We start from the raw sequence: 20,912 nt of genomic DNA on the forward strand, positions 1-20,912 counted from the left end.
GTTCAACAACAACAGAGGGAACAAGTAGATGTTACAAGGTTCTTAGTGGGGTTGAAATCAGAGTATGAACCAGTTAGGGCCCAAATATTGGGGGGCTCTACCCTTCCTACACTTGAGGAAGTGTTTGCTCGGCTTCGCAGGATTTCTTTGGGACAGACTGAGAATCCCACATAGTCTGATAGATCAGCTTTTGTGACAGTCAGAGGAGGTGGACGTGGTACGAAAGGGGGAGGACATGCCTCCCGAGGAGGTCGTGGTGGTTTCATATTGGGCCGTGGTGGTGGTCGTGACTCAGGGGGAGGCCGTGGCAAAGAAAAAGGCAGCTCTACAAGGAAGTGTACCCACTGTGGCAGGGAAGGACATTCCGTAAATTTCTGTTATGATCTTCATGGCCGCCCTCCCTCGAAAAGGGCCAATCATGCTATTGCTGGTGGGGTTGATGTCAGTGATAATCAACAGGCAGACCTAACTCCTTCCACATCTACATCTGTTTCCGGAAGGGAGATGGTGAGTGTACCGTGTGATGAGTATGTGCGGTTCCTTCAGTCCACTTCACAACACACTACTGCTACTCTTGCCCACTCAGGTATAGCTTGCCTGTCATCTAAAACCTCTCCTTGGATTATTGACTCTGGAGCCTCTGATCACATGATCGGGACTCCAGGTGTGTTCTCTTCTCTCTGAAACTTCCACATCTCAAACTATTACCCTTGCCAATGGTTCCTCCTCTCCCATCTGTGGTGTTGGCAATGTTGACATGGCTTCTCTTTCTTTATCATTTGTTCTATATGTCCCTAAGTTTCCATTCAATCTTATGTCTGTTAGTAAATTAACCAAGACTCTTAACTGTTCTGTTACTTTTTTCCCTTCCTCTTGTGTTTTTCACGATCTCAGGATGGGGAAGAAGATTGGTGGGGGGCATGAAGCTGGTGGATTGTATTATCTTGACGGTGGTGGATCGTCAGTTGCACTTCAGACTTCACTCACTCCTCTATAGTGGCATTGTCGACTGGGACATCCTTCTCTCAAGGCACTCAAGATACTAGTTCCGTCTTTGAGTCATTTGTCAGTGTTACAGTGTGAGTTGTGTCAGTTTGGGAAACATCGTCGTGTTTCCTTCAGTCCTAGAGTTGAAAGTCGTATGTTGAGTCCTTTTGCTTTGGTTCATTCAGATGTTTGGGGCCCGATCAAAATAGAGTCTTATAATGGTTACAAGTATTTTGTCACTTTTATTGATGATTGTTCAAGAATGACATGGATTTATTTAATGAAAGAAAGGAGTGAATTATTTTCCATTTTTCAAAAGTTCCATGCTGAAATACGTACACAATTTGGTGTTCCAATCAAAGTTCTTCGTTCAGATAATGGTCGTGAATATTTTCTAACTTCCTTTCAATAGTATTTAGAATAGCATGGCATCATTCATCAAACTTCATGTGCATCCACTCCTCAACAAAATGGGGTGGCTGAACGGAAGAACTGTCATCTCCTTGAAATAGCTCGGTCTATTCTTCATCATATGAGTTTTCCTAAATGGTTTTGGTGTGATGCTGTACTTACTGCGTGTTTCCTCATTAATCGAATGCCCTCCTTTATTCTTCATAGTCGGTCTCCCTTCTCTATCTTGTTCCCCACCTTGTCTCCCTTTCCATTAACACCTCGTATCTTTGGCTGTGTGTGCTTTGTTCACAATATGAGTCCTGGAATAGACAAGTTGGATGCACGCTCCATTAAGTGTGTCTTTCTTGGCTACTCTCGGACTCAAAAAGGGTACAAGTGTTACAATCCCATTACTCGGAAGTGCTATGTCTGTCCTGATGTCACCTTTTTTGAGTCTATTCCCTTCTTCTCAGGAACTGAGGCATCTTCGTCTCCACCTTTACTTCCTCTTCCTCTTCCGGTCAGTGATCCCGTTCCGGGTGTTCCTGTTGGAGTTGAATCGTCACCTCATCCAGTGCAGATCCCTACTGAACGACCACCAATTCGGCAAGTGTATACACGTCGAATGACACCGGCCCCTCCTCCAGCTTCTACCTTGTCCACGGATCCTGTTGTTGCTCCTGTTGCTGAACCCTCAGGACTTGACCTACCCATTGCCTTACGGAAAGGTAAACGTAGTTCTACTCTCCATCCCATTTCCAATTTTGTTTCAGTATCTCGCCTTTCCGCCTCACATCGCCAGTTTGTAAATGGAGGTAGGCAATGGAGGAGGAACTCTCTGCTCTTTAGCATACTCACACGTGGGAGCTCACTACTCTTCCTCCTAGTAAGCATGTTGTGGGTTGTAAATGGGTGTATACTGTTAAATACTTTCCAGATGGTAGTGTGGAGTGTCTGAAAGCCAGACTTGTTGCTAAAGGGTATTCACAGTTGTATGGAGTGGACTATATGGAGACCTTCTCTCCAGTGGCTAAGATTAGCTCTGTCCGTGTGTTAATTTCCCTGGCAGTTATGTATGATTGGCCCTTATTTCAACTTGACATAAAAAATGCCTTCCTTCATGGTGACCTTATAGAGGAGGTATATATGGAGCAACCACCTGGGTTTGTTGCTTAGGGGGAGGCTGGTAAGGTGTGTAGACTGAAAAAGGCAATTTATGGGTTGAAACAATCGCCTCGTGCTTGGTTCGGGAAGTTTAGTGAAGTGGTGAAGAATTTTGGAATGAAACAATGCCAAGTTGATCACTCAGTGTTCAGCTATGACTCAGAAGCTGGAAAGATTTTATTAGTGGTCTATGTGGACGATATTGTCATAACTGGCAGTGACAAATTGGGGATCGACAAACTCAAGGTCTTTCTGCAAAATCATTTTCAAACAAAAGACCTTGGGACATTGAAGTATTTCTTGGGTATAGAAGTTGCTAGATCAAGACAAGGTGTAAACCTATGCCAAAGAAAATATGTTCTCGATCTATTGGACGAAACAGGACTGTTAGGTGCAAAACCGGCTGAGACTCCTATGGAACCAAATGTTAAGTTGAGCAGTGATACAGGGGAAATATTTGATGATCCTGGAAGGTATAGACGACTAGTGGGGAAGCTGAACTATTTGACTATCACGAGACCAGACATCTCCTTTGCAGTCAGTGTGGTGAGCCAATTTATGCAGAACCCTCGTATATCTCACTGGGATGCAGTTAGAATTGTAAGATATTTGAAGGGAGCTCCGGGCCGTGGGTTATTGTATAAACCAAGAGGAAAACTTGAAGTGGTTGGGTACACGGATGCAGATTGGGCGGGCTCTGTGTCTGATAGAAGATCTACTACAGGTTACTGCACATTTCTTGGAGGAAATCTTGTGACGTGGAAGAGTAAAAAGCAGACGGTTGTGGCTAGAAGTAGTGCTGAAGCCGAGTACAAAGCCATGGCACACACTACATGTGAATTAGTGTGGTTGAGGAATCTTCTACAAGAAATCGGGTTCCACATGGATAAACCTATGAAGTTGTACTGTGACAATCAAGCTGCGCTCCATATCTCATCCAACCCTATTTTTCATGAGAGAACAAAGCACATAGAGATTGATTGCCACTTTGTGAGGGAGAAGGTTCTTACTGGAGAGATAAGCACAGAACATGTAAGCTTAGGTGATCAGTGGGCAGATTTGTTTACAAAAGCCTTAAGCTCAGGGAGAGTGAACTATATATGTAACAAGCTGGGATTATATGACATATATTCTCCAGCTTGAGGGGGAGTGTTAGAGTTAGCCGAATAAGGGTAGATTAGTCAACTCACCTTGGTTAAGTTATGAGCTTATGTGGCAGTCTTATTAGAGGTTCTCTGTCCCATACTTAAGTAGGGGCAGTTTAGTCCTTGTACATTAATTAGAGCCTAATCACTATTAAGAGGTCGACTGATAGGGTTTAGCTATTAGGTTCGACAGTTCTTTCATCTTCTTCTTCTTCTTCTTCTTCTTCTCCTTACTGGTTCGGACTACTGTAGCAACAGTAGAAACAGACGCATTCCCCGGGAAGACGTACCGTCGCCACCGGCAGCAACAGGCACCTGATCCACCGCCAGTAGCAGCAGTGATTCAATGATTCTCATCCTACCCAGTTCGGCAACAACAGCCTTATCTAGATTAGATTAGATCATCTTGCTTGTTCTTGTCTTATTGTTCTTATCTTATTCTATTGCTTTTATCTTATCTTGTTAGTAGCTTATGAGATTAGGATTAGCTTATTTTATCCTTAGCAAGATAGAACTGGAAGTCTCCCTATTGAGCAAGGAGACTCCCCTGGATTAGGACTCTTGTAATCTCCTATTTAAGGAGACCCCATTATTGAATGAGGATATCGAATATTCAGTTTAAGAAGTGAGTTAGGAGAGTTGGTGATCTCTTGAACAAATCACCAGAGGCGCCAAGATAGTTTCAGCTAGGAAGGGGAGGAACAAGGGAAAACAGGAGCTTTACCCCGTGGACCGACCCGTGATGAGATCCTACGCCCGGGCCCATAACAAGCCACTCCTTACAGAGGTTCCAAGAACCCTACCTCCTGCTGTCAATCTTTAGAAAAGCTGAAAAGCTACCCAGAAATTTCTGAGTGCCATCTTCTATCTGAGATTTAAACCCTAAATCTCAATTGAACTCAGTATCTTTGATTTTTGACTGCTGGGCAATCTCCATGTAAGAAAAAATCTTGGGCAAGCTTCAACTACCAATCTCCAAGAATCAGGACACGAGAAGAACTAAAACTCCAGCCCTAAGAAAATTTCATGTATCCGGCTGGCTAAAGCTTACAAGAGTGAAGAGCAGACCTAAACCTGCTATGATACCAACTTGAATTTACTGCTGTTAACTAAACACATTTAGGATGAAAAGTAACCCAGAAAAGAAGAAGAGAGAAGAGAAAAGGAGAGAAGGAAGGAAGAAGAAGAGAAAGGGGGCGGAATTTTATGTTACTGCCACCCTAAACAATGTTATTTATTTGTGCCAGCATAACATGATGTAAAAGGACTGAAATACCCTGCCACCTATAACAGTACATTAATCAGCAAGAAAAGATAAAAGAAAATAACAAAATAAGTAACGGAGTAACATGATGAATGAGACCACAAGAAAGTATCAGGTCTGGTCCACTGTATCACTACAATTATCTATGGGGTCTTCCCTTGTTTTAAATTTTAGTGCTGAGCATTGCTTTTTTGTCTTGTGTAATGTATGGAACTGCTAAATGATCATGGAGTTTTCTTTTTAATGTCATGTCATTTGTTTCTTTCAGCGTCAGTTGTCCAGCTTAAAACAGTTAGTGGTGCTTTTGCTGCTGACGAAGGATTATCAACTCCTACTTCTGAGAAGACTAAGGTCTTACAAAAGATACTTGTATATGTGGTCTCAATAGTTTGTAGTTTTATTGATTTAAACTCAAGCATGTATGAGAAAGCTCAGTTGTATGCCAAAACTTGCGGGTTTTCTGGTTCATGTGGCAATGTATTTTCAGTTGATCCTTATAGTGATCTGAAGAGTGTTTCTGGAACTGATCAGAAGAGTCTTATTCCTGAGACAAGGCTGCTTTGGCATCAGAAGGCAATTGTATCAGTGATGGAAGCTGGGGGCCTGAATTGGTTAGTAGGTAAGGTATGCCATTTCTATTTTGGATTTTCTTATTCTTTTGATAGGTAATGTAACCATGTGTTCAACTATGTATTTCTAGTTTTTCTGTGATTATTCAATAATGGCTGCAAGTCTTATAAAATTTTCATTCTTAAGAAGTTTTGGATCTTTTCTTAATATTTACTTGATTAGTTTTACAATTGATTTTAATTGACACTATCATGTGCATAACTCTTGAGTAGTAACTGACTAACTGGGTAGTTAAATATAATCTGAGCATCTGCCAATAGTGTGTGGCAAGCAAGCTCTTGAGTTGATTCAGCAAGTCTAAGAAGGCATTTGTGTCTGATAGGTTGTCGTTAAATGGTACAATCGATCATCTATCATGAATTTAAAGAATTTACTGGAAATAGAAAAGACAAACATAATGCAATTATATTTGAAGCAGTGTTTTAAATGCGAAAGGCGCAAGGACCATTTTGCGCTTGAGGCGCATGCCTTTTTGGGGGCAAGGCACACAGATCAAAAACAAATGCAAAAATTGTAGGGTATAATTAAAAGACATATTCCTAAACTTCAAATTAAATTAAACAATTAACAAACAACCTATTAATATGCCAAATAACAACAAAAATCTGAAATAATCAAGTTCTCAAGTACTCACCAATGACCAGTCAACATTTAGTTCAAGACTTCAAGCAAGCTACAAGCCATTAATGCAATACAATGAACAATCACAGAGTTAGTCATAGGCAATTTTCTTTCAAAAAAAGAGACAGACAATTTTCCTTCAAAAAATGACATAGGTTATAGACATAGTCATAGACAGTTTTCTACCCAAAAAATGAGTCGGAGACAATTTTCTACAAAACAAAAGTCATAGACAATTTTCTATATAAAAAAAAGAGTCTTAAGGTTCCAGCCATTCTTCAGGACTGAATCAACATCCTCTTCATTGTCATCTGACTTGTAGTCATCAAAATCCTCTTCCATTTCTTCTTCAACTTCAACATCAACATCAACATCAACTTCTTCTTCCTCTTCTTCATCTTCCAATTGAAGCTGTCTTGGTCTTTTTCCACTAGATTTTGTTGCTCTTGCTTGTGAAGTTGAAGCTCTAGACCTTGTATACCTTAGTGGTTCTTCAACTCCAGAAGCACGAGCAACATCTCCCCATGTTAGTGTATCATCATCAAACACCAAATCAGCTTCTGCACTATCCTCATCACGTCCTACCTCCCCCATTAACCCATTCATTATTCTCATCTATGTCTTTTCATGAAATGGGGTCATTAGTGCCACATGAGTCGAAACTTTCTTTAAGCATCTGGTTGAGCTTAACAAATACCAAGTCATTCAATTACTTCTGATCCAACCGATTTCTTTTCTTAGTATGAATCTGTTAATTCAAAAAATTAAATAAGTGTAAATTTAAGATAGTTTATCCCCAAAAAAAGGAAGTATTCTAGTGTAGTAGTTTGGCATACATGCTCAAATACGCTCCAATTTCGCTCACATCCCGATGCACTACATGTCAAACTTAGAACTTCCACTGCAATCTTTTGTAGATCCGGGGTAAAAGCACCAAATATGGTCCACCACTCAGCTAAAAATATAAATATTAACTGAACTAGTGATCATTAGACTAACTAAAAATATTAAGAGTCAAATATTAGATCAATTATTAAATCAATGTTATTTACCTGGTGCTTTAATCTTCCTTTGGGAAATAGCCATATTAAAACAAAAAATGCCTTCTGCATTGTTGCACTTGAATATTTCATCATTGATTAAACTTTTCTTGTTCTTGTCCTTCTCAGGCATCTCAATTACTTTAAAAAACCCCGTCATAACCTCTTCATTTGTTTCAATTCTCTCTTGATCATCATAATAAAATTGGGGGTTCAAAAAATAACCACTTGCATGCAATGGTTGGTGGAGTTGGCATTCCCACCTCTTATCATTAATTTAAAAAATATCTTCATACTTTTCTTTCCTTCCACCAAATGCCTTGTCAATGGCTTCTTTTGCTCGGCCCATAGCCTCATAAATGTAACCCATTAAAGGCTTGTTTTCACGATCCACCAACCTTAATACACGAACAAGAGGGCCACACACTTTAAGAGTAAAGATGACATTATGACATTATTCCAAAATGTGGGCATCATGATTGTCTCCCCCTATTCTTTTCCCCTTTGCTTCTTTTATCCATTTGCTATCATTCCATTCCTTTGAGTTGAACAAATCTCTCAATTTCTTCTTTTGTTTGTATATACTCTGCAATGTGAGAAAGGAGGTAGTAAAACGAGTTTTTGCTGGCCCAATCATATCTCTTTGATTTGTGAACTTCCTCATCAGGGTCAATAAACCTGGATGGTTATAGATATATCCCATAAGTGCAATTTTTTAAAACATTTATTTTAAAATTTAAGTTTATATTTATTATTAATATTCTGCTTATTTTTTTTGACAGTTTTTTTTTTGATTTTTTAGCTTTTTTTTTTGTTTTTTTGCTCCTTGCTTCAGAAAGGCATGCGCCTCGCCTTGCACCTTAGGCGCAAATTGACCCCTGCACCTTTTTCTGCCTTGCGCTTTTAAAACACTGTTATGGTGTTGAAGCAATGTTTTTGTATAATCATCCTCCTTCAAGAAAGGAACTCGCAACTCATGGTAACTTGGGAGTTTTAATCCCGAACCAAATTGCCCTATTGCCTCTACCATTGCTGCAAAACTTTTTAAGCATACGGTATTCAAGTGAATACCGGCTTGATAAAACCATCTAGCAATGTGCATGCATACTTGCTCTCTCCCTTCTTTATTATACGCATAACTAATAGTGGTTTGCTTCATCTTTTTCTGTTCTCTTCTCAAATTCACAATTTCTTCTGGGTTGGAGTAGGAAAAAATTTATCCAAAGGCCCTTTTGCCTTCTTATGGGGGGCTGTTTAGAACTTTTTTTTGAACTTGAAGCTGAAGGAATGTGATCGCCACCACCGAGCACTTCTACTGTCCCCCTTCTCATCTTCATCTTCAATTATATTTTTAAAATCATCAAAATCAGGAATTCTGCCCTCCTGACTTCCAACTATGCCCTCCTTCATTGATTTTTTTCTTTGCATGTAAGCTAATATCTCTTCTTTCACCTCTTTTGTGCATTTAAGACAGACTTTCACATTTCTTCTTCCACCAATTTAATGCTCTTTTGCTCTATAGATCCCTCCATTTGTCACTTTGCCACAAAATTTGCAAGTGATACAAGTTGTATTCATTGGATCTTGCAAATAACAATATTTCCAGCCCGGGTCTTTCCTATAGCTTTCTTGAGTATTGTCGGACTTGTCTCCCATCTCTTTACTTGGTTGGCAAAATTTCCTATTGGCAGATAACAAATTGCAATTTGCAACTATCAATACTCATATTTGTGAATCTATCAGACTTCGAAAATAAATAAACTATTCTACTTGACAATAACACAAATAAATAAACTATTCTATTTGATAATGAGAAAAACTAAACTGTTTTAATGAGAAAAAAAAACTAAAAAAAATGAAGCAGAGCCATTGTTTTTGTGTAAGAACCAAGAAGCAAGACTGCAAGTCTGCAAGTATGCAAGTCCTTGTAGAAACTATAAAGAAGAATGGGAAGTTTTAATGAAAGTAACTAAAAAACAATGGGGTGGAGCCCCTGTTTTAATGAGAAAAACTGAAAAAATGGGGTGGATCCCCTGTAGAAGAAGGGGCGGAGCCCTTGTTTCACTGAGAGAAAGGGGCGGAGCCCCTGTTTCACTGAGAAAAGCCAAAATAAATAAATGGGGCGGAGACAAATATATATATATATATATATATACCTGATTCAGCCTTGGAGTCTTGGACGAACTTGAGCTTGAACTAGATCTGGATGAGCTTCAGCTTTCTTTGGTAGTCTGGTTTGGAGTCTTCCCTCCACTTTCAGACTTTTTTTTTTCTTTTGGTTGTTTTGGCAAAGACCCCTGCCGATTCAGCTTCCTTTTTTCCCAAGTTTCCTATTTTGTATTTTTTTAATATTTTTTAATATGTTTTCGAAGTTTGTTTAGATTGGAGTGTTTAGACATCATCCAGGCCGCCTGGGCTGCCTGTCGCCTGGCCTGAGGCACACGCCTAGGTGCAAAGGTGAGCGCCTGTCCAATGGTTGTGCGCCTTAGCCTGGGCGAGGCGTCCAGCCTGGAAAGTGTGCTGCCTCTGTGCCTAGGCATGCCTTTTAAAACATTTATTTGAAGGCATGCATTCAAGAAGATAAGAAGTGGTAAATGCATGATATTTATGAATTGGATTAAAAAAGTAGTGTATGGAGGACAGAGATGATGTGGCCATGGTTTGGGGTGGGCAGCTTATGTGGCATGCACTGTCTGCTGTGATTCTGGTGCAAGGAATGAGGTGATTCTGGTGGTCTAAAGTATTATTTTTTTATCGGCAACTAACATCTTTTATAAATTGTTGGAAAAAATGCTATGCACAAAAGGTATGCCAGGTCTCCCAAAATTAGGCTAGCCCTGCTACCCAACCCATGATCTGTTTCAGTTTACTGTCATTCAAATACTTTGGGATGACTCCCCAAAAGGGTCAGTTCAACTTTTGAATCAGAACTTTATTAAGGAACTTATGGTTATGAGTTGAACTTATGGTGTTCTGGAGTCAAAGTGTTTCTGGGCAATTCCATATTACGCGATGGGGTGCCTGGTTTAAAATGTCCATAATCAAGTACTTATTAAATCTGTTTTGACCAGGTTAAGGGCCATTAAATGCCCATTTAGTTTTATTATTTATAAACAGTAAAATGTACCAATTAGTGTAGGTGATTCATGAAGGGCTGAATTCATGGCTCTGATGGAAGGAGTGCAATGCGCAAGAAGTATGAAGATCAAAAAGTTTATAATCAAAGGGAATTCTAAATTGGTGATGGCATGATGATAAAGCTGGGGGTAATGATTTGGATGTACAGGAATGAGATTAAGAAACTTAGGTGGTTGACTAAAATGTCATAAAGTTGAAATTCTAATGGGTAAAAAGTACATTAACATTAGAGAGTATACAACCATTTCTCTCTCAACAACATAAAAGTATTCGGGGAAGCAAACTCGTTAACAGCTACACTCCAAGAAGCAATCTTGCTGATTATCTTGCAAAGAATCTCATCATCATTAGAATTTCTGCCTTTGAAAATCCTGCTGTTTCTCTCAGAATGCATTACACAAACCACAGCAGCAGGAATCATCTCCCGCACTATTGTTGTTTGCTGCTTAGGCCCTTTATCCTCCAAGAGGATAGCAGGGCAGAAATGGAGCTTGGCTGCACCCATGAGATATTAACTGCTCAGATAAATTTAATCAGATTCTTTGAGGAAAATGGCGGTGGATGAAAAGATGCTCAGTTGTCTCCAGGGAGTACCCACAGAACACACAACTAGAATCTTGAATTGGATTCCTTCCCTCTGAGCAGACCTTCTCTAGGTAGACTCTTACCCAGAATAAGAGATCAAACCAGATAGGAAATTTTTTTGGGGGTGTGGATGCTCCAAATAAGCTATGAGGAACAACCTCTGAGCTGTTTGTCTGTCTCAAGGAGGTAACAAAGGACTTGACTGAGAAACATCCACTGCTGCATGCCCTCTGCATGGCATCCCTAACAACCATAGTCTTTGCTGTTAGAGAATTTCCTTGTCTGATTGGGCTCGAAAACATTATGACAGCTGACCCACTTCACTCCTACACACACCTCCTGCTCCTGAAGGTTACAGGTTTCACATGCTGCTACCATCAAATTTAAGCTTTATGAAGTAGACTCTTTAGTTGCTTGTCTGCAGTGCTATACCACCATTTGGCCTATGATCTACTTAGGCCTTCCCCTAGGTGCTAATCCTAAGGAAAGTAGAGAAAGACTTTAACATACCCTGGGTTTAAAAAAAGACAAATATACTTTGTGACTCTTTTATCCTTCATTTTCTTTTAAATTTTCAAAATACACCCTAAACTCGTGGATGGTGGGTATAATGAACTCCTTCCCTCTCTCCCTCCCTCCCTCTCTCTCTACATGGCCGTGTCTGAACAACAGCTCTGAGAAGATTGTAAATAAAAAATGGGTTGATTACAATCTTCTATCATTCGTCCACAATCCTTACAGAGGACACACACATGAGTATGTGGGGTAGGGTTTCACCACAATCCTTACAGGGTCATTAAGAGCCTTCATGGTGAAGTAGAAAACGGCTGGGATGCAAAAGTAGCTTCCAATGCAGCTCCGAATTCCCCCTGGAAGGCAATCTTTGAGGTACTACCAACCTTTCTTCAATTTATCCGTTTCGGTGTTGGGTGTGGCAATAAAGTTTTATTCTGGGAAGATCTTTGGGTAGGGGATTTGCCCTTTAAGGTTAAATTTCTGGACTCTACTCTTTATCAAACCTTAAAAACAAACCTGTTGCTAGGGTTGGCATACTTTCAGAATTGGGTATCTCTTGGGACTTTTGCTTTAGAAGGGGGCTAAGGGAAAATTAATGCGAGTCCCTATTGCTTTTGCTATCAACCCTTGAGAAGGTCTATTTAGATCAAACTACAGCTGATAGTAGAGTATGGTCCCCAACTCCTGATGGTTTATTTTCTTGTGCCTCTTTCTTTGGTTTGCTCACTCATTCTGATCCTTTGGGGGTGAACTTTCTAGTGAGAGAATCTGGTGTAAACCGATCCCTCACATAGTACAAGCCTTCTATTGAGAAGTGTTCCTAGGGAAGGTAAACACGTGTGATGTGCTACAGAAAAGAAGGCCAAATAAATGCCTTTCTCCTCATGTGTGTGTCCTCTGTAAGGATTGTGGTGAAGCCCTACCCCACTTACTCTTATCTTGTTCTTTTGTATCTTGTATTTGGGAAATTGTTTGTTCTCTCTTTGGATGCAGATGGGCTCCCCTACATGTTGTGGTAAGTCTATTCAACCCCTCCTTCCTGAGGCAATAGAAGAAAAGAGAAAAGTGCTTATGGAAGGCAGCAAGAGCTTCTGTTGTATGGACTATATGGGAGGAAAGAAACCAAAGACTCTTCTCTGAAAAAAGTAAATCAAAGGAGGAAGTCATTGAAACCATAAAAATCAAAACTGCACATTGGGTGATGACCGTGGAACTATTCAAAAACTTCTCCACAAATGAGATTCTAATAAGCTGGACTGGAGTAGCACAAACAGATGTACCCAAAGAAGATGTGAGAGCGAAGTGGAAACCACCTGCACTAAACAAACTAAAACTAAACTTTGATGGGAGTTCCTTTGGTGACCCGTGAAGGGCAGGTATAGGGGGTGTTATTAGAAATCATCTAGGTGAAGTTGTGGCACTCTTCTCAGGACCAATAGGTATTGGTGACTCAATCATAGTTTTCAAGGCGCCAAGGCAAGGCTGGGCGTCTAGGGGGCGCCTTGTTGCCTAGGCGATGGATTTTTTTATATAGAAAACATAGATCCTAGGGGGTTTCCCTAGGTGCCATAGCCATATTTCCTTAATAATTATTCATAATTTTCATAAGAAAAGTATAGAGTTCATGTTAAAGTATAGAAAATCAACATGTTCATGAGAAGAAAAAAAAGAAGGAAAAGAAAATCAAAAAATATAGGGGCTAAACCCTTATTTTTGTTATAGGAAAAGAATAAAAGAAAAATAATAAAAACAAATTAGTATATAAACCCAAAAATGAATACTTTAGTTTAATAATGCCTATTTTATAATTATAATGTCAAAAAAGAAAGAATTAAAAAATATTTTGCAATGCATAGTACAGAACTGCTTGGCGATTAGGCGAGGCGAGCCTCAAAAGGCGCCTTGTCACCTAGGCGTCACCTTGACAACTATGGACTCGATACAGGCTGAAACTTTGGCTCTACTTCAAGGTTTAAAGATGGCTGAACAGATTGGTACAACAGATTTAGAAATAGAAGGAGACTCACTGCTGGTCATTTCTTGGGCTAAATACATCACATCAGCACCTTGGAAGCTCAAATTTATATACAGAGAAATTGACATAATTGCAAGGAGGTTCAACTCTCAGTTTGGTTGGGTCTATAGGACTGCAAATGGGTTGGCGGACACCCTAGCAAAACAGGTGGCAAATAGATCTACCTTGTACTAGGCAGAACTGTAGATGTTTTGTAGTGTTTGCAGATTTGCTTAATGCATTCTGCAACCTATAACTTTTGTATTTCAATATTTCACTTTTATTAATAAAAATCTTCTTGCTGATAAAAAAAATGATAGAGATACTATGAGATGACTTAACCAAAAATCAACTTTGTAATATCCATGGGTGTGAATCCTTTCACAATCTACACAGAATCAGTCCGTATATGTTTAACAAAAAAAGGGGTGACGTATTTTGAAACTTATTTTCAAATATCAAGAATGACACCTTTTTTGGATGGTGTTGGTGATTTATGATCTTTCATCATTGTATCCCACCTCATCTAGATCTGATTTATGATCTTCATCATATCAGTATCGTCATGTAAAATTGGTCCATACTCGTGAAGAGCAAATTTTTTCCCCAAAAGACAAGCAACAAATTTCAATTTATGATAACCCAAAATAGGTGATTGGAAGCCCTCAAAGAATATCAAAACAAACATTGAACTACAATAAAAAGCCTCTAGTTACAACAATCAATACTAATGAAAACCATTTTTTGTGTTTGTCGCATATATCATCCACCGTGAGAAAACAAATAATAAACAATTTGAAACAAAACCCAAAATCAAACAAAAAGAGAAAGAATTGAGTACTAATCGTCGTTTAAGGAGCTGCTGGTTACCTCAAAGAATAATAAGGAGCTTGAAACTGATCATGCTCCTTATCGTCGTTTACAAGCTGCTTGTTACCCTGACCAAGTACTGAGTACTTTTTTTCCACTTCTCTTCCTATATTCCTTCTTCTCAAAAAGGGCAAAATAGGATTTTTAAAATTTTAAATGGTCCTTTTCATTGATGGAAGGTATGTTTAAGTCCTGAGGGATTAGACCACAAGGTATGTTTTAGTCTTTTTGAAAAACTTATGGTTCATTTTAGTCAATTTATGAAAACTCAGGGTATGTTTAAGTCTTTTACCCATTTTAGTACTCAATTTTAGAAAGGTGTGAAAAGAGATTGGGTGCATGAAAAAGGAATTATGTCTCTTTGGGAGGTAGAATTACTTGGTAAAATTCATGCTTTCTAATTTGCTAATTTATTTTCTTTCAGTCTTTAGGGTTCCACTAAGGGAAGCATAGAAATCCCCAAAAGATAACTTTTGTTACAAAAAGACCCAAGAGACCAAAACCCAACAGATATGAACCCAAGAGACCAAAATACTCCTGGTCCCAAACTGTCAACAAAGCCTACCCCCCAAAAAAAGAATTTGGGATCCTACTACAAAAACATTCAAAACAGAATACATTCACGTTTTTTTTTTTTTTTCATTTTTTCTTCTTTTTTTTGGCCTCATCACATGGTGTTGAAAGCAATCTGTTGGGATTGGGTTTGGGCATTAAAGATATTCAAAGGTTCTATGGTGGACTTCTGCCATGAGAGGGTGGACCGCAATCGACAAATCTGCACTTCATAGCACAGACAATGATGTCATGAACCCCTCTGGAAAATTCTGTCAAGCTAAATTTTGGTAATTCGTAATTTCTTTCTGGGTGTTGGTTAGGGGTTGGAGTATAATCAAAACCAGCAATGTTTGCAATTATTCTAGCTTACTTGAGATACAAGTATGTCTATTCAAGAAAAGCCAATTTTTTGTCTTTAATAAAGACTTAAGTGAACCATAGAGGTTTGCAACTTTGCAAAATATGCATTTTGTGTTAGCTGAAGAGTCAATGAACTCTCTTTTTCTCTTTTGCCTCAGAATTTCCCATATTTGGAATTCTATTACTTATTTCTTTAGATGTCTTCGATCCATCACAACTCTATGAGGGAGGTTACTTGGCCTTCTCACTTATTGAGCAGTAATAGATATACTCTTTAGGATATGTTTCGTTACACTATTTGTTTGGCAATTTGGAAATAAAGAAGCAAAAGAACCTTTGTAAGTGATGGTGGACCTTTGCTGCACTTCTCTCTGCATGATCTGCAGTTTGATGAGTTGTGCTTTTGTTCTTGGTGGTTTCAAAGGTTTCAAGCATAGGCTGCTGATCAGAGAAAAAAGGGTTTCAAGCATAGGCAAGCAAATTGGGCTTCAACAGGTAGGGGTGGAAAGGGTCTCTAAGCTAGTTATATCCTGGGCAAATCACAAAACTCCAGGTGCTTGTGCATACAGACACACTTTTAGGGAAACCGGTAGCTTAATGAAGGATATAGGCACTACCTTCAAGTGGATTAGGACTGCAAATGGGATAGTGGATGCATTAGCAAAGTAGGAGGTTTATAGGCAGCAACTGTTTTGGGCAAAGTTGTAATTGCTTTACTGTCTTCAAAGCGGTTATTTGATATTCTTCCAACAGTTATTTGTACTGTTCATGACTAATCAAATTAAAAAAAAATGATTTCAAGCATAGAGTTTTTTTTTTTTTTTTTTCAAGAGAATGGTTTGTCATATAGTCTTTATTTTGGTGTTGATGAGTCATTTTCATATCTTCCTACTTGATCTTTTGTTTTTGGTTTCCTCCCCAACTATACTTTTATCAATGAAAGAAACATAGATGCATTTATAAATATTGTGTTACACATCAGATTTTTCCTTTTTCCAAATAAAATAGAATTACAGTATCTGTGCTCTTTAATTTATTCACGGAAACTGGTTGTTTTATTTCAGAACTATTGCGTGTTATCAGAAGACTGAATATGAAAGAACAATGGACTGACAAAGTACTTCAGTATTTAACTTTGTGCACTCTTCAATTAGCATTATCTGATAATGCACGTGCTCAGAATCACTTCAGAAGCATTGGGGGACTAGAGGTGCTTTTGGATGGACTTTCCCTTCAATCAAACAATGTATTGGAGTCCACAAATACCTTCTGCACTGATAACGAGAGGTTATTAGTTGAAATCACATTTCTTGCAGCCTTTCTCTTGCATTTCAGTTGCTTATTGGTTATGCATTTAATGGGCTGCAGTGTACAAAAAATTGATCACCAGCCTAGTTTATGATTGAATGAATTGATTGGACAATTTAGTTTGCTTCTCATGACTTCACTGTGATGTTTTCAGTTGGATTTCATTTTGTAAACTTCTTCATAAATATCATTCTAGTTTATTGATTGAGGGAATTAGATAGTTAAGTTTAATTCTCACAAAATAATTTTGTTTTCCCAAAAAAGTTTAATACTTGTTACTTCATTGTTATGCACCAACCCATGTTGATATAGACCAAATTGTTGAACCAATGGCTTGCCCCTTCAAGGATTAGTTCTTTCATTGATCATGGAATCATGTTGGGAAGTTATTCTAGACATTGCATGCTTCTGCTTATGTTTGAATTGATGTTGAAAAACATGGAGGTGTGAGGCAGGCACCAAGGCCCTTAGTTAGGCATACACCTTTGTCAAGTAACATAAAATAGAATAACAAATCAAGAAGAAAATAAGAAGAGGAAATAGAGAAAACACCAAGATTTAATGTGGTTCGGCTTGGTAGCCTACATCCACAGGAAGAGAGCAAAAAATATCCACTATGAGAACTGAGAAGAGATACATGGCTGACCTCTCTATAGACTCACAACAAAACATCCACTAGCTCCACCCTAATCCCACACAACCAATGGCTTAAATAAGCAAAAGGCCAAATTATACCAGAATTTCACACATGCCCCTCTTCCTCCCATAAATACATACAAGTCCCCAAAATTTATCAGCATTGCAAATATACCCCTATAACCTCCAAAAACCCAAATACAACCAAATACAATATATCTCTCAACAACCTTAAGGCCTGAGGCTCAGGCCTCATGAGTTACCAAGTTATATTTTTTTCTTGGTAATTATGAGTAAATTTGTAAAAAAAAAGAGGGGAAATGACCTCAATACAAGAGGGAAGCTGGAAGATTTCAAATCTTTACAAGAATAAACTGTTCTTCCTCGCTATGAAAAATGATAGCAATCCACCTATTACAGAAATTAGAAATCTGATCCCCTCAAATTTCTGTTTCTCTTATTTTCAATCAAACCAAACATAACATAAGGATTAGAATCCATGAATTTATTATGTGAACTTCGATCAGAAGGATTTCTTTGATGTTTTGCAGGAACATGTGGCCTTGATTGAGGTAGACGTACGAAAGGTGGGAAAACTAGAAGAACGAAAGAGGGTGTTGGGGGCAAGCTTAGTTGGGAGATTCGTTGGAATAGAATTTGATGTGGAGAACTAGGCAGTGGTTGAGTGGGGAAGGGAGAAAGTATTGGGCGTTGGAAAATTAAATGGGGTACTATTTCTATTTATGTTTCACAACAAAGAAATAGCAAAGGGGATTTTGGAGCTGGAACCGGTGCACTATTTGCACGGAGAAGGGTAGTGTGGATTGATTGGATATGGTGCAGCTATTGGTGGAGGTGGAGGAGTTCTTAGAAATTTTGAGTTTCGTTGATTTGTGGTTTCGGGCGAGAAATATGACTTGAGGATTATGGTGGAGGGGGAGGACAATACATTCTTGAGTTTCTCTCGGGATAACTACAACATTGTTCTAGTGGAGAAACCGGCGAGGGGAGAGGTATATCGAGAGGTTCAGGGACTAGGTGCAGAGTTGAGGGAGACAATATGCCAATGCAAGGAGGAAGGAGGCAAGGAGATGGGAGCCTTGAAGGGCAAAAAAGGAAAATCACAAGAAAAAAGGGGCAAAGGAAGGACACGTGGCAAGCGGGGGTGAAGGAAGAAAGACAAATAAAGGTTTAAAAGATAAAGGGGAGGGAAAGACTCCAGGCTTACGGGAATAGGAATCACAGAAGGAAGTGGTACACTTGGAAAAAATCTTCAAAGGTGAACAAATTGAGGAGATCAAAAAAGAGAATGGAGGGGGTGGAATGGGCATAGGTGGTAACTAGTTACGAGCAGCATAACACGCCTTAGGCTAAGAAAAGGAGGAAAGCCAGAGGTTGTCGTCGTTGACAACCTCCACTAGGGAACTTTTGGTTGACCTGCAGCTCAAGATAACTTAGAAAGATTAGGCTCACCTCAAAGAGAAACTACATTGAGATAAGGGACTCCAGTGGCTGTGCAAGATGTTCAAAGCCAGCAAGACACAAGCGATCCGACTAGAGTTTGAAAAGACCCTGATCAAAGTTCCTCCCATCTCCAGCCTAGGTCATTGGAGAGGAGACCCAATTCTGTGGAGGTAGAAGAGAGGGGTGTCCTTGATGGAATAGAAGCTGTAGGGGTCTACAAGCTTAAAGAGGTAAGTCCTTTTGATTCTCTTCCTGCTAATTCTCTTCCCTAGTTTCTATTCTCTAGATGAGAGAAGAAGAAGAGGAGACTTGAAGGGAGAGGACTGGGGGGGAAGAAGTGAGGGGAAGTGGGAGGAAAAGGAAGTGGCGGGACGGGGAGGTAGCGGGTGTTTAACAAATAAAGTTTAGGGAAAATTGCAGATTAGTATCCTGTACTTTGGGCCTAGTCTCAATTTGGTCCATGAACTTTAAAATGTGTCAATCTGGTACCTGAACTTCCAAAACGTGACAATTTAGTACCCATTGTTAACCAGCCGTTAAGTGGCATGTGAAAGGATGTAAAGGCCCTTCAGCTGTCAGTTAGTCATCAAAGGTTATTGCATCTTGGATATTGTTTGTTCTTAAACCAGAGCTTGCTAGTTTAAGCTGTAGAGACTAATCTATGTCTCTTACATCTTCTTTCCTTTTTTGGCCCTTGGGACCACCCTTTTATGTTGTAACTTATGTACAATATCTTTTGTTTTATTATTTCTTGTAAGACAAGGACATAACTGTCCTTTCCATAACATTGCATTATCTCATATATAAGTTAATTATTTCTGGGCGTGGGGTTGAAGAGAGAACACACCCTTTTCACTCTCAACTCATTCTTCTCTGATTTGATCCAAGTTGACATGGTATTAGAGCAGGTTTTTCAACCTGTCCTTGATTGACATCCTTTTAGATCTGAGATCGACTCATCTTCAGCTTTGGATTTCGTATGTTGCTGTACTGATCTGCACATCTCTACTGCTATTTCTCTGGAAGCTTGCCATAAGAAATAGGGTTTCTTCATTTTCTCTCAATCGGCTACTCCAATCACTGTGAAACTTCAGATCTGAAGTTGCCCAGGTCAGATCTATATAGATCTATAATTTTTTTTTTTGGTTTGGATCCCTTTTGAAGAGTGTTCTGCCCTCTTCTTGTTCGACAGTCAAGAAAACTTACCTTTTTTGGACTGTTATCAGTTCGAGAAGACCGTGTGATTGGTTTCTTTATTGGATTTTGATTCCTCTCTGTGACGTGTGGTTGGACACACTTATTCCATCGAGTTTTGGACTTTCTTGAACCTTCGGCTGGTCTATTTTCTCAGTTTTCCTTGCCTACTTTGCTGAAATGGCCATGGAGAAAAGAGATATTCTACCAGTAAAGTTCAATGGAACAGAGGACTGAATCTGGGCTGATCAAATCAGATCTGCAACTGGTACAACCCTAAAGTTTTCTTTCTTCTTTTATTTCTTTCCTCTGTTGTGTACCAAGTGGAGAGCAAATGAATCCAAACTACTGAATGTCGGCAGACTTTTGTGAGGGTTATATCTTTTATTTGTTGGATCGTGTGATCCTGTACCTATGAAAAGGTGACTGTAGGTCGTAGATGACCTGTTCTCTCTGCTTGTTAGTCTAATTTCATGTGTGTTAGGATCTCTCTTATTGATTAATGCTGTGGTGGAACTTACACGTTATTGATTAATGCTGTGGTGAAAATCAGTCTCGTCATAGTTCTTCTTTGGAAGTTGGTGCTGTTTGTTTTTGTGCTCAGATCAAGTCCAGAACTGAATTGTTGTGTGTGGAGCTTTTGTCGATATAAGGAGGGATCAAATCAGAATACTATTCTCTTGTGCTTACCATGTCGTCTGAGAATTCTGCTACTTAAGAGATTTTAGGGAGCCACAATGGAATGAGTGGGAGAATGGATATGAGTTTCCCCATGGTTGTTATTCCCTTTGATGGTCTGAACTACCTTGAGTGGTCTAGGGGAATAAAATTCTACATCACTGCTAGGGGGAAAATAGGATACATCAATGGGAGAGTGAATGAACCGAAGTACGGAAGTGCTGAATATGATAGGTGGGAACCAAGAGAATAGTATGGTGATGTCATGGCTCTTGGTTTTCCATGCTGCCACAGGTAAGGAAGACTTTTATGTGGGCTGAAACTGCTTGTGAGATATGGGAACAAGCAAA

General features: G+C 39.2%; 1 protein-coding gene across 4 annotated transcripts in view; it reads left to right on the top strand.

Moving 5' to 3' along the window:
• Nucleotides 1-20,912, top strand: part of LOC104595514 (binding protein) — a 130,122-nt gene that overhangs the window by 35,429 nt on the left and 73,781 nt on the right. For 2 of the 4 annotated variants that reach the window (XM_010256268.3, XM_010256267.3), the window contains exons 6-7: nt 5,222-5,572; nt 16,347-16,569. In XM_010256268.3, coding sequence (XP_010254570.1) covers nt 5,222-5,572; nt 16,347-16,569 — 574 coding nt within the window. Of the gene's footprint in view, nt 1-5,221; nt 5,578-16,346; nt 16,570-20,912 lie in introns of those variants that run through there. The other 2 variants (XM_088888398.1, XM_010256269.2) reach the window with 2 other exon arrangements.

The sequence above is a fragment of the Nelumbo nucifera genome, chromosome 5 (assembly GCF_055504915.1).
Source record: "Nelumbo nucifera cultivar China Antique chromosome 5, China Antique-T2T, whole genome shotgun sequence".
Classification (NCBI taxonomy): domain Eukaryota; kingdom Viridiplantae; phylum Streptophyta; class Magnoliopsida; order Proteales; family Nelumbonaceae; genus Nelumbo; species Nelumbo nucifera.